The 13,338-nt window shown below is 43.0% G+C and overlaps 1 protein-coding gene across 1 annotated transcript in view; it reads right to left on the bottom strand.

Annotated features, from left to right (window-relative positions):
• Positions 1 to 11,870, bottom strand: part of SCAP (SREBF chaperone) — a gene marked incomplete at its 3' end in the record, with an annotated part of 44,983 nt that extends 33,113 nt beyond the window's left edge. Inside the window, exons 1-3 of the mRNA XM_010018890.1 lie at positions 11,705 to 11,870; positions 2,701 to 2,830; positions 845 to 1,002 (exon numbers count right to left, since the gene is read on the bottom strand). Of these exons, the coding sequence (XP_010017192.1) occupies positions 845 to 1,002; positions 2,701 to 2,830; positions 11,705 to 11,826 (410 nt within the window). The remainder of the gene's footprint in view (positions 1 to 844; positions 1,003 to 2,700; positions 2,831 to 11,704) is intronic.
• Between the last annotated feature and the right edge of the window lie 1,468 nt (positions 11,871 to 13,338).

Here is a 13,338-nt window from a genome sequence, read left to right as displayed (position 1 = left end):
AACCCCCAGCCAACCTGGCCTTAAACACTGCCAGGGATGGGGCAGCCACAGCTTCTCTGGGCAACCTGTGCCAGGGCCTCACCACCCTCACAGGGAAGAACTTCTTCCTCAGATCTCATCTAAACCTAAACCTCTGGCAGTTCAAAGACATTCTCTCTTGTCCTGTCCCTACCTGCCCTGGCCAAAAGCCCCTCTCCAGCTTTCTTGTCAGCCCCTTTAGGCACTGGAAGCTGCTCTAAAGTGTCCCCAGAGCTTTCTCTTCTCCAGGCTGAACAAGCCCAGCTCTCTCAGCCTGTCTCCATAGTGGAGGTGCTCCAGCCCTTGGAGAAGAATTCACAAAATGAAGAAGAGTTTCATAATAGGCATAGTGGGGTTAAATGAACTTATCTTAACACAAAGTCTGCATGCTTACGAAGGGATCACACAATGCTGCTATCTTTTGTAACATGTATAGCCTTGGCAGCCCCCTTCAGACCTCTCTGCCAGGACTCCAACTGGAAGGTTCCTGACAATTAGACGTGACTAGAGGACAGGCAAGTTCTCCAGCACAAAAGCTAAACACAGGACAAGGGAGAATGTCTTTAAGCTGAAAGAGGGGAGATTTAAGGTTCCTTCCAACCCAAACCATTCTAGGATTCTATGACTCTATGATAAACTGCCCTACATGCAGCATGAATATGTCACCTATTCACAGTGACCTCTCATTTTCTTTTAACTTCGAGAATCTTACAAATTCAAAGCTAATATTAGAACTACAATGCAGTAATTGAGAAGATGGGCGTGTAAGCCCACTGTGTAGAAGGCCGGTCTGCCTTCTACACAACCTGTAATGAACAGTAATTACCTGTCTCTCAGGGCATGGTTTCTAATCTCCTCTACTAGCTGGAAGACGCGGGAGAGGGGTGAACGAAATACATCCACAGCAAGGAAGTTCTTCTGCCATGGGGACACGGTAGCTTTCACAAAGATCTGCTGGATGTAGGCCACCGGAGCACCGACATACTGTGGGGAAAACCAGAGGGAGAATGGAAACATACGGTGAGTGGGAAGCTGCTTAGCAGAATTAGACCACAGCTTGGCAACCTTTCAGGAAGGGCTTTGCCAGACTGTATTTTCCTTTCCCAAATTAGAGGTGAAACATGACAGTAGGAACCTAGCAAGAACAAAAGGAGTCTGTTTCTCGAAAAGGCAAAATGCCACTGACCGTTTTGGCATCGGTCTATTGTGCTTCTCTGTTCTGAATTTGGTACTGAAATGAAAGGCAGGAGCAGGGACCCACTGCCTCTCACAGATGCCTCTCACAATGCTGTGGTTCCCCCAACCTGTGGTGACTCGGCCATGTGCCATTTAAATCCTCCTGGTGTCTGTGCCTAGGCTGCTGACCCAGCTCTGGGGACTGCAGTCCTGACATGCTGTGGCAGACAGAGTTTTTGTGTTCTGTTAGCTGAACTAGGCAACAAAGCAGAATTACAGAACCATAGGGAAGATTTAATCAGCCAGCAGCAGCCTGAGTTAACAGCACAGTGCAAAAAGCTCTCAGAGGTACCAGCAAGTGCAGAAGACAGCAAATGATTTCAATCACAGTGAGAAGAGCACACATGGAGAGAGTAGAGAGCTGGAAGCATCAAAAGCATTAAACCAACAGCTAACTTCTACTTGAGAGAGACACCAGAATGAAAAAGAAAAATACAGGTTACAAAGAATGATTTTCGAATTGTTTCCTGGACCAGGTTACCAGCCTTCTTGGAAAGCATCAGGATTCCAGGTTGCTCATACAAAAGAAAAGTTAGTTCTTGACCCTTAACGTAAGGACATAAGTCTCATTTACTTGAATGATATGTAACAGTCAACTAAAAACAAAACCAAACCCCACCTTTAGATTATACTCTGTTCATCAGGTCCTTCAAGCATCTCTATGCTCCCTAGACCACAGTGTAGTAGTTAGCTCCACAGACAGAGTCTTTAGCTGCATAAATTTGATTTCAAATCAAAAACTCTTGACTGTGACCTTAAGAAAATAGTCTGTGTCCAGGAGGTGAAGCCTAAACTGCCTATCCTATCAGGAAAAAAACTGTGCTAGATGCAATATTTTTCAAGCCAAAGTAGAGAAAGATGCAAGAGCTGAGGAGCTGGACAGTCTGTTTTCCACCTCCAGGCCAGACAGACAAAATCTAGGTCCTTCAGAGAGAGCCTGACAACACCAAACCCACTATTGTAATTACTGGTAGCATCTCCACGGACACTCACAGCAGTAAATGCTGAACAAATCTTACTCTCGCCCTTTGGAGGAGGCGACAGGCAGGGATGGGAAGCAAGGTCAGCAGACAGTTTGTCCTGCTGCTCTAGGGAAACTGTGTGCCTTTATAAGATGTTAGGAAATTGGCACCTGTTATCCCAGAACCCATCATTAAACTTATTTAAAACCTAATAATGCTTTTAAAAGTGTGCTACTTGCCTCAGATAAAGTTGTCCTTGGACAATGGGCTCTTACAGAGCATTTAGGAGCTTTTAACTCTTCAATTTTTCTGATACAGCACCACTGATACAAAACAATTACAGCCTAAACTGAACAGTTACACAAAACAACACATCACCAGAAGTATTTTCCATTGATACAGTAAAGTGCAGGTAACTCATGAGGGATGTTCCATCACTTCATTGATTTCACACAACCCCCCAGCCCCTCAATGCAGGACTCACCCAGTCGGGACGCTCGCCAAGGTCCCCTTGCTGCAGACCTGTGTCTGGAGAGGGCGCAGAGTAATCCTTCACGGGGGTGCTGTACTCCACAGGTCCTGTTCCAGGCAGTGGCAGTTTCAGCAGTGGGTAACTACGGTTAAGATGTAAGCAAGAAATATTGTGGTGTTTTGTTTTGGGTTCTTTTAATGAGGCTTTTAGGCAGAAGAGCTCAAAAAAATGAGTCCACTCCAGTATAAGCCAAACTCTGCAGGACAGGAGACACAGCTGCAATACAAGAGGGCTTTAGTTCCCATTGGAACTCTCTGACGTGTTTCCCTAACACAAGAAAAAATTGGTCTTTCTCCATTGGAAAGGCATAACTAAAAGTCCTTGGAGAAAAAGAACTGAAGTTCTTGCAGGACCTCACCTGAAAGCTAGCAGTGCTAAGAATTTTCAGCACAGCCATGTCTCTACTATTCCATAGCCCACATGAAAATGAGACTTTCATCTCATTCAGATGGCTGCTTTCCTGACCCCAACTCTATACTAATCACCAGATTTTCCTCCTTAAGATTTAAACTATTTCCACTATTTGTCATTAGCTTCATTGGTGCTCAGAGCACTTTGAATAGTAGCAATGAGACACCAAAACAGCTACAATGTATCTCTCTTCTTGCTCCTTTACTACTACAATCTTCAGGCAATTGTAGCAGCTACTCCACAACAAAGACTTCAAACTATTTGTAAGTTGAGAAACTGAGGTTTCAGGGAGTTTAGAAGAGTGTTCTCAGAGGCTCTCAAAACCGTAGGTGGCTAAAACTGTATAAGAATTGAACTGGTGGAAAAAGTAAGACTGCTGTTACAGAGATAGCAACCAAGAAGCTGGAATGGTCAGAACCAGAATGAACCAGAGAATGTAACTTCTTCGTGCTGCCTGATGCATGACAATCTATCCAGCCTTAAATTTCTGACATATTTGCCTGCTTACAGCTCAGCTTTTCTTGCAATATTGCCAGAATAAATATAAAGGCCTTGGAATTGTTTTCATGCAATACTCTGCACATTTTGTTAGGGATTAGCTTGGATCACCAAAGGGCATGGAAGGGACAAGCAACAGCTGAAGCCAAGGCTTCAGACTAAATGACAAATGGCTGGAAAAGAACAATGAAATAGGAAGCAAAGCTTGTTGGGTTTGCTATTTTATTAGTCTGACAAAAATACACCACCTAATTATTATCATTTCATTGTGTGGTGGGAGGGAAGAGAAAAAGGACTAATAAAATCTGGTGTAACACATCTGAAAAGAAAATGCCCAACAGAAGCCACAAGCTGGAGGTCCAGCGCTACCTCTTTCCTCTCACAGCAATAGTTTTAGTCCTTCTAAATGACAGGGAGCACCTGCTTGTCAAAAATGATCTGCTGAAAACAAAAGCCTGGGGGAGGTTCAGCAATCAGTCTGTGTCTCACTGAGGCTGAGACATAAATTAAAATATTAACAGCCAGTGTATGTGATAAACAAACCAGAATGAATCAAACAGGTGACCGAGGAAGGAAGATTTTTTCCACAAAATTATTTTGATGTTGATGACTGTGTCCATAACTCCAAGGGAAAATCATAGAATTACAGAATGGTTTGGCCATTTTAGGAAGGGACCTTAAAGCTCATCCAGTTCCAACCTCCTACCACAGGCAGGGACACCTTCCATTAGATCAGGTTGGTCCAAGCCCCGTCCAACCTGGCCTTGAACACTGCCAGGGATGGGGCAGCCACAGCTTCTCTGGGCAACCTGTGCCAGGGCCTCACTATTTTCAGGCTGCTGGGTGGCAGCTAATGGGAAGGTTAGCCAAGAATTCAGTATCTGTTTTTTCTGTTGTTAAACTAGTTTAATTTTCTGTAGAAGGGAAGAAGTGAAGTTCCATCCTGCAGTGCAAACCACCTCCCAAAATACAGGACACAGCACCTACCATCTCCTGAATGGCTATTTCTGAATGACCATGGGTTTTAGGTCTTGTTTTGTTGGGTTTTATTATGTTAGGATTTCCAAACTTGTACAAGCAAATGCAGTGGGGGGGCGAAAGAGTAAATGGCATTTCTTGGAAGACTCAAAGGCAATAAAATGAGAGGAAGAACAAAAGGCAAATTTCTGATGGAAAGAAAAAAATATAAAATCTATGTCAGTGCATTGCTGAGGACTATATCCTGCTGCAGCCGCTGGCAAACCGAGGCAACTACAATTCCCATTTTCCGCCATTCTCTTCAGGCATGTGGTCAGGGTACATCTGTTGACATCTAAAAACTTCAGTGTTTACCTGCAATTTGATTAAGTTGTGACTATGGAACAGGATTTATGCTTTAGTAAAGGATCTATATTCTCCCTCCAATACATCTTTTTAATCCATCCCCACAGCAGGCAAAGAAGAGGGTGACACAAAACAGCATTAGACTTTCTCTACCCAGTCTAAAATTTTCTGGGGGTCACACTGATGGGCTCCTTCAGCCTCCTTTACACTTCCAGTCTGCTCAGCCAACAAAAGCTGTGTTGACAAAGAACATGGAATTATTTTCATTTCCCTATAAGCTAGTAAGTCCTAATTCTAATACTCATCACTGCTAAGAACAGTGCTAAGAGTTTTCAGTCATAGCTTCATAGTTATTACCTTCAGCAAGAGCTTTCGTCCTTGGTGATTCTGTCTTCAAATTCTGAATAAGGAGAGATTTAGCTGAGATCTGAGGAAGAAGTTCTTCCCTGTAAGGGTGATGAGGCCCTGGCACAGGTTGCCCAGAGAAGCTGTGGCTGCCCCATCCCTGGCAGTGTTCAAGGCCAGGCTGGACAGGGCTTGGAGCAACGTGGTGTAGTGGAGAGCATCCCTGCCTGTGGGATAAGCTTTAAGGTCTCTTCCAACCCAAACCATTCTAGGGTTCTGTTCTACGATACTTTACTGAGACTAGAGCAGCTGTGGCATTAAAAGACACTGATGTACACCCACCAGGAACAGGGCTGCTTAGCAGATTGTCCAGCACAGAAAAATAAAGTTCCAGCTTTTTTTATAATCCCCATTTTCAGCAACTATCTTTAGCTCCTATAGTCCTTATTGCAACATGATCTAGATAGCACAGATTGCTCATGGTGTGGTTTTGCAGCAGATCTCAGGAATGAGACCTACTGTTGGGACTTTTTTCAAAAGCTCCCTCACCTTGAGCCAACTACAACATGTATTTATGTCCTCACAAGGGAAGCAGGCACATATATTTACTTATATCACAGTGATATTTGAAGATTCATGTTGATGAAAGGTTTTGAGAATGTCTGATGGAAGAACACACAAAGTATGTGTTCCGGATTACACTTGTTATTTCAGTAAGATGCTAAGACATTAGTTCTTGAATTTTTTTTAATGTTATACAGGCATGTGACAGCACCTGATCTTGTCAGTGACACCTGACAGACTGACAGTAGAGATAAAAAAAGGACAGAGTGAGAAAGAACCATCCAGTGATAGAGCAAAATTCACCAGACTAACTGCTTCAGATGTCACTGCTAGAGTATTTTTCAAGTAAAGAGATACTTAAAAACACCAAACCAGAGCTGCTGTGAGCTGTCAGAAGCACCCTGGCTTCCCACAGACACCAAACGCTGCAAGGACTGCGAGATGCAACAAGCCTAGGTTGCTTCTATGTGCACTTCCCACCAAAGGCAAGAACTGTTCCAAATGAGTTTCAGGGAAGTGATTTCTTAAAGGTGCCCTCCAACCCAAACCAATCTATCATTTCTAGCACTCTGGTTTGGTTCTCCTCTCATTTCTCTTTGTTAGAGATTTTTTTTGACAGTGAGGGAAAGAAATGAACATCAGTATGGAAAGCACAGAGAAAGGAGGGAAGAAAAGTAGGACCTAAAACAGATGACAGGAAAGCTCCAAAGATGTTTCAATTTTGAGAAAGTTTCTTTTTAGATGCTCATGTTGCCATGCACCCTGAAACCCTTCTGCATATCCAAAATAATGGGAAAACAGACCATCTACAGGTTGGTATTGCTGAATTCAAGCAAGAGTGTGTTTTAGTTACCAAGCATGAGACAGGTTCAAGCAAAAAATGTTCATCCAACTACTTTACATATTTTCAAGACAGCTTAGAGGGCCAAGATGGAGAACTGCCAGGTCAGCCTGAGGCAGCTGGCAACTCAACAGAGCTGCAAACCCTACAATTGCATATTCCTCCTCCTCAGAATCAAAGCAGAGATCACCACCATGCCAGAATACTCTTCAGCTGGTGAATATGATGGAGAGAGATGCCAGGTCTTAGGTAACAAGGAAGGTGGTGATACATTGCCTTAAAATAGCTACCACCTCCATTTTGCACACTGTAGAACAAGCTTTTAGCCTGTTTCCAGCTTAAACTACCACAAAGACAGAACAACTTGAAAACCCATTGCTAATGAGAGATAGGAAATTTGATAAAGGGTCTTGCCAGAGGGTAGGGAAGGCCGGATATTCGGAAGCAACAGTTCCCTTTTTAGCCCTGCTAAGTGCATAAACAAAACCCATTTCTGAATAAATGTTTTCTTTGCCTTGTTTCCCCCTGACAGGGCCCTCAAAAATCTGCACTGCAGAAGTAAAGATTCCCCTCGTTCTGTGCTGCTTGCTTTCCTTTTTCTGTGAAGCCGAAGTGAGGTTTTGTTACAGAGAACTTGCTTCTAGTTTCATCACGCAGTCCCACAGGAGACTCTCTTCTCTGTGGATTTGGAACACGAAGAATCTGAAAGCAACTGGCTCCTCTGGTTATCACACAAGACAGTACAAACCTGTAAGTTAGTGAAATGTTCTTTTAGAAAGAAGTATGTATATGCACACACACACTGTGTGGGCTCTGCTTCCAGTCAGTTCCATAATTCTTTAGGAGCAGAACCTAGTGCTTCAGCCAACTAATGAACACCTGCAAAGACTCCCCTTGCTTCATTCTCCTAAACCTGCTTCACAGAGACAATTAGTTGATTTTAAATTCTTTCTTTAACTAAAAACTGTTCTTCAGAACTACACAGGAACTTAAAATTTACCCTGATTACCAGATTCATAGGTGTCATCTGTTCTTTTCTGAGCCAGGGAGGAGGAACTACTCTTCTGTCAGATTATCTTGAGTGGCACTCAAAAATCCAGATCTTAATGCAAACCCGTTTAAGTGGGGTGATGAAAATGAATGTCATCTACCAAGGAATATATAGTAAGCAAGAAGTAACATGCCCAAGAATAGGTCGTTCAGCAGAAAACCCTCCCTTCTGAAGTGAGAACTAACTTGGATTTTCAGACTTTGAATAAGACTACAGAGTAAGAATGAGTCATAGGAATTTTTGCTTTGAATATTAATTAACAGATACGCAATGTCCTGTCTACAGGTGACATTAAAAACAGTGTCTACGCAAAATACTTCCAAAGTTGAAGAGAGAATGTATTCAACCAGCCTGCAGCAGACACTACAGTATGATGACTGTGCGACCTGATCCTTAACACCTGACCTTTCAGAACAGGAGAAACACCTGCATGTTAACTGTTGTCACACTGACTGAGAACCAAGACTCATGCTGGACAAATTCAGCTTTAAAAATGTTATCTGAACACAGAGATGGACAACTATTACTGAGGTGAGAGTGAGGAAAACGAGAACAACTGAGTTAATGTCTTCTGCAGCAGAATTTTACAAGCTCTCCTTGATGCTGAGTCCATGCAGGTGCAGAAGAAGAAAACTGTTTCACCTCTCTCCCTTTTAAGAAGTCAGGATACACGATCTACTGCTCACCTGAACAATACAATGTCTTTATTAACAATGCTTAAGGTTGAAAAATACAGAATTCTTCCTTTTTGCTCTACCACCTTCTCCTTTTTTCCATTCTCTTCTTCCAGGACAGGGACTAACCTCAGCAACACTGGGATGTCATTAGCTCCTTCTCTGTTGATAAAAGTCAGCATGAAACCACCAGATCACCTGTGTTTCTTCTTTTCTTGTTACAAAGACCTGTAGTTCCTACTACTTAATTGCTCCATGCTTCAGACACTAATCGGCACTACTATGCAAACAGTATTGAAGGTCTCTAATCAATCCTGTTGGACAGAAACATTGCCTAAAAATGAGCTTCCACCTTGAAGCTGGGCCTAGATTTTTTTTTCCACCTTCTTCTTTCTCCAAATTTCAGCACGTTTCTCACTCATTTTTGCAGTGAGTGGCTGAGATGAATCAGTAAGATCTGTCCTAAGAATCTGGAATACTTCTGAAGAGCACAAATTAAATTCCAGCAGTGTATCGGTGCCAAAGACCATTACTCAGAGTCCTCATGATATGACTGCAGGGAAAAATGCAGATGTGATCCTTTGTGGCCATCAGTGAGCTCCTCCAGCCAAGAGAAAGCTTCCCCAGGAGGTGGCTATGCCACAGCTCCCTTTAGTTCCTTCTGAACAAGTCTTTTCATTTTCGTCAGCTAAAGTAAAATTTTATAGGTTTTGTGGGGGCAGGGTACCAAGGCCAATGAAAGGACAGTAATTCCTTTTTTAATCAGGATGCCTGAATATATAAAATGGTATGAAATAACAGGAATACAGAAGAAATTAGTAGTCATCTTAATGACTACCAGCTCTGGATGCATCCCTTTCCTCCAGCGTGTTGACTGCACCACACAGTCAGTGTCATCAGCAAACTTACTGAGGGTGCTCAATCCCAATGCCCATGTCACTGACAAAGGTGTTGAACAGCACCAGTCCCAACACTGACACCTGAGCAACACCCTCATCTCCACCCATATAAGAAACTCCTGTGTTTCAGCTTGTGCCTATTGCCTCATGTCCTGTCACTGAATACCCATTCTCTTTACACCCTCTCTTCATATATTTATGCATGGTGATAAGTTTCCCTGCACCTTCTCTTCTCTAGGCTGAACAGAGCTCTCTCAGCCTTTCTTCATGGGAGAGATGCTCCAGCCCCTTCATCATCTTCATGGCCCTCTGCCGGCCTTCTCACCTAATACTATGTCCTTTTAACAGGAAGCCCAGCACCGCACCCAGCACTCCAGGTGGGGCTTCACTGGTGCTGTGTGGAAGGGAAGGATTGCCTCCCTTGACCTTCTGCAACCTCCTCCCCAATGCAGCCCAGGGCACTGTGGGCCACCTCTGCCCCCAGGACATACAGCTGGCTTGCATTCCTCTTGGTGTCCACCAGGACCTCTGGGTACCGTCCTGCAAAGCTGCTTTCCAGAGCACTGACCCCCAGGCTGCACAGATGCTTGGGGTTATTCTTCCTTCTACATTTCCTTGTGTCAAATTTCATGAGGTTTCTCTCTGCCCATGCAGGCATCTGGTGTATCAGCCACTTACCCAGTTTTCCACCTTCTAGTGCATGATACATGAAGTTTGTATCACCTGCAAACTTGCTGAGGGTGCAGTCCATCAAGGTCAACCATGAAGAAGTCAGACCCCAGGCTCAAACTAAGAGACTTGAAGACCTCAACCCAAAACTAAACTTCCAATAAATATCTTGGAGTATCCTGTACACTATTATCCTGTCAGAGTTCAGCCTTACCACACTGAAATGCTCCAGTGTAGAAGGTACTGCACTCTGGAATAGTTTTGACCCTGTTAGTAATGCCACTTCTGAAGCCAGAATAAACACCTGGTACCAGCTCATACAGAGCAGCTCAGAACTGGAACCGAAATAGCCCCAGAAATCACTTCTAAAGAGGGAGCACTTTCACCATGCTTCAATTTTTTTTTGCCGAGGTACGCTGCTCTCAAAAGGTGCCAGAGAATCACAGGATCGTTTGGGTTGGAAAAGACCCTTAAGCTCCTTTAAGAGTCCAACCGTTAACCCAGCACAGCAAGCCCACCACTAAATGTTCCTAAGTACCACATCTACAGGTCTTTTAAATCCCTCCAGGGACAGTGACTCCACCACTTCCCTGGGCAGCCTGTTCCAGTGCTTGACAACCTTTTTGGGAAAGAAACTGTCATTGTATTTTTAAAACCTGGTCTCTCCTCAGGCCATTATTTGCTTTTCTAATGAGTTACTGAAACTCATTAAAGAAAACATAAAACTAATCCCTTTACACCTGCTGGTGTGTTGGACAAATTTCTGCAGCCTAAAGGTAACCAATTACTGGAGAATCCTCAAATACTTCCACAAATACACAATTACCAGTAGCTAATCTGCCAGAGACAACCCGGTTTGAAGCCTCGGGAACTCGGTGGAAACACCTCAATTCATATATAATCTTTTAACTGTAGATGTGGATGAAGTCTGTCCTATCCTCAGCAGTGCTCAAAGAAAAATCTACATCTGTATCTGTAGAAACAGAGGGTGAGCTTTTATAAAAGAAAAGTAGATCATCACATAGGATTTATTTTGACCAAAGATACTTAGAATTAAAACCTGAAAACAGAACCTGTATATGTATGTGTCTATCCACAAATCTGAGCACAAAAGTTTTCTCAACTCCAGTAGTAATATTGCCTCATCGGAGACAATTAGGAGGCCCATGTAACATTTCTGGGAATGAAATTATATTCAGTTGCAACTAGTATCCAAATTAAGAGTTCATAAGGAGAGCAGAGAGTTTACAAGAACACACAACACATATGTGCCAAGGCAAGGGTTGAAAAAGAAGAGTACCAGCTGAAGGGAGAACAGAATAGGCAAATATGGAGAGAAAGATCAACCTTCCTTCTCCCCATTTTTAACTCACGGGATTGGAGTCCACCACCAGGTGTTTGGGGATTCCTTGTATTTTATTTACTGCTTTAGTTCACTTATTCAATTAGGTTTTACTATTTACTTATTAAACCACATGAAGTTATTTCATTCCTGTCTTTTCTTTTGTCCCACTGAAAGACACGACAAAAACCTAATACATTTAGAAACAATTATCAAAAATATAGAAGAGCTTCTGGGATAGCTCACTGGACAGGGAAACCCAAGCACATTCATGGCATTGCTATGAAAATCCCACAAAACAGCAGCCCCCTGAGACAAGAAGTCCTTTGCATGACTTACCAGCAGGCCAGAATACAGAGACCAGTAAAGAGGATGATGAGGATGGGGTAGGAAGCACACAACAGCCCGTGGTTGTAGAACGCCCGCGATATCCTCTCACGCAGTTTTTCAGTCAGGGTCATCCTCAATTGTCGTCACCTAGCTGCCATCCCGGAACACATCAGGGGGTTGGGCAATTCCAGCATGTGCAACACTTCAGCCAAGGCACTGTATCCAGCTAGAAATCGGAAAGAAAGCAAGCTCATTAGAAAAAATAGAGAAATACAAGGAAAATAAACATTAGCAACAGGCTTTAGAAAGATTTCCAGCACTGTACCTGCTCAGAAGAGGCAAAAGAAACAGATACCACACCAAGAATTTGTTATGAGCCTACAGGCAATTTGATCAGATGACTGGGTTTTGCTTAAGGGAAGAAAGGGCCAAAAACACAAGTGGAGAGAGAACAGCAACTGAACAGACGTCAGGCACTGGCTGTGAGTGGCTGCTGGTCAGACAGGACCCGCAGAAGCAGAGCTAGGAACCAAACCATCCGAGAGGAAGGAAGAAAAGGAGCTTAGCAGGAAGACAATTAAGCAGTACTCCTAGGAGATGCCAAAATGCCAATTAGAAAAGAAGGATTGAGGCTAGCTGTCAGCAACGTGGTCTTAGGGGAAGTGCTCTTGGACACAGGCTGAAGAGCTTTCAGAGCTTTAACTATTAGCAACATGCCAGTTACAAGAGACCAGAGCAAGCTTTACAGCTAAGGAAACTCAGAGAGTTATTTTTGCATGGGGAATGAGGGAGGGAAGTGTAAGTAGCCAGAGTATGCTACACAGTAAAATAAACGAATGCAGTCGCTTCTCGTCAAGACAGATTTTAACTTGACTGTAAGATTTATGTCTAGCCATTCACTGAGAGCAAACGGAATCACAGATGTCGGAAGTGGTCAGCTTCAGCTTGCAATTTGATTTATAAAGTAGAAAAATGCAATAGAAAGAGCCCTAAGAAAAGGTTAAGACAATACATTACAATAAACCGCCACACAGATTTCTAGGAAAGATGGAGAAGAAACCTACCCTCTGACCTTTTCCTTTTTTTTTTTCCCTAAATCTCAAGCTAAAAGCAAAGTTGGTTCTCAACAGTGTTTGAGAAGTGAAAGGCTTCAGTGCAAGACTGATTTTTTCATACAGTTCAAAGCTGTGATTATCCAAGATTTTTATATTTTTATCTGCAAGGGAATAAACACATTTTTCCTGGCTTCTCCAGAATAAGACTGGGACAATAAGAGACCCAAAGCATATGAAATAGGTAATTTTGTCCACAGGAAATCACTATTTATGATTGCATCAGAAAACTGAATACGAGACGCAAACAGAGGTGACCTATGAAAACCTGGTAGGCATCTGACATTTAACAACTCATCTTCACCATCTTGAATGTAGAGAACTCTAGAAAAGAAGGTACAATGGGTTCACACAGACAAGAAACCCATTAAGGTTTTATACATAGCTTGCTTAGGAATTCTGTAAGCCTGAAATATTTAGAAGCTGAAGGAGACATCATAGGTGCTGGTTTGTTCTGTATTCTTTTCTAAGCATCCACTTTCAGCTATATGGAAGCATACGAGGGACAACAAACTCTAAGTACAGCCACCA

The sequence above is a fragment of the Nestor notabilis genome, unplaced genomic scaffold (assembly GCF_000696875.1).
Source record: "Nestor notabilis isolate BGI_N333 unplaced genomic scaffold, ASM69687v1 scaffold1917, whole genome shotgun sequence".
NCBI classification, from domain to species: domain Eukaryota; kingdom Metazoa; phylum Chordata; class Aves; order Psittaciformes; family Psittacidae; genus Nestor; species Nestor notabilis.
Note: the sequence above shows the minus strand (reverse complement) of the source record. Positions and strands in the feature narration are given on the sequence as shown.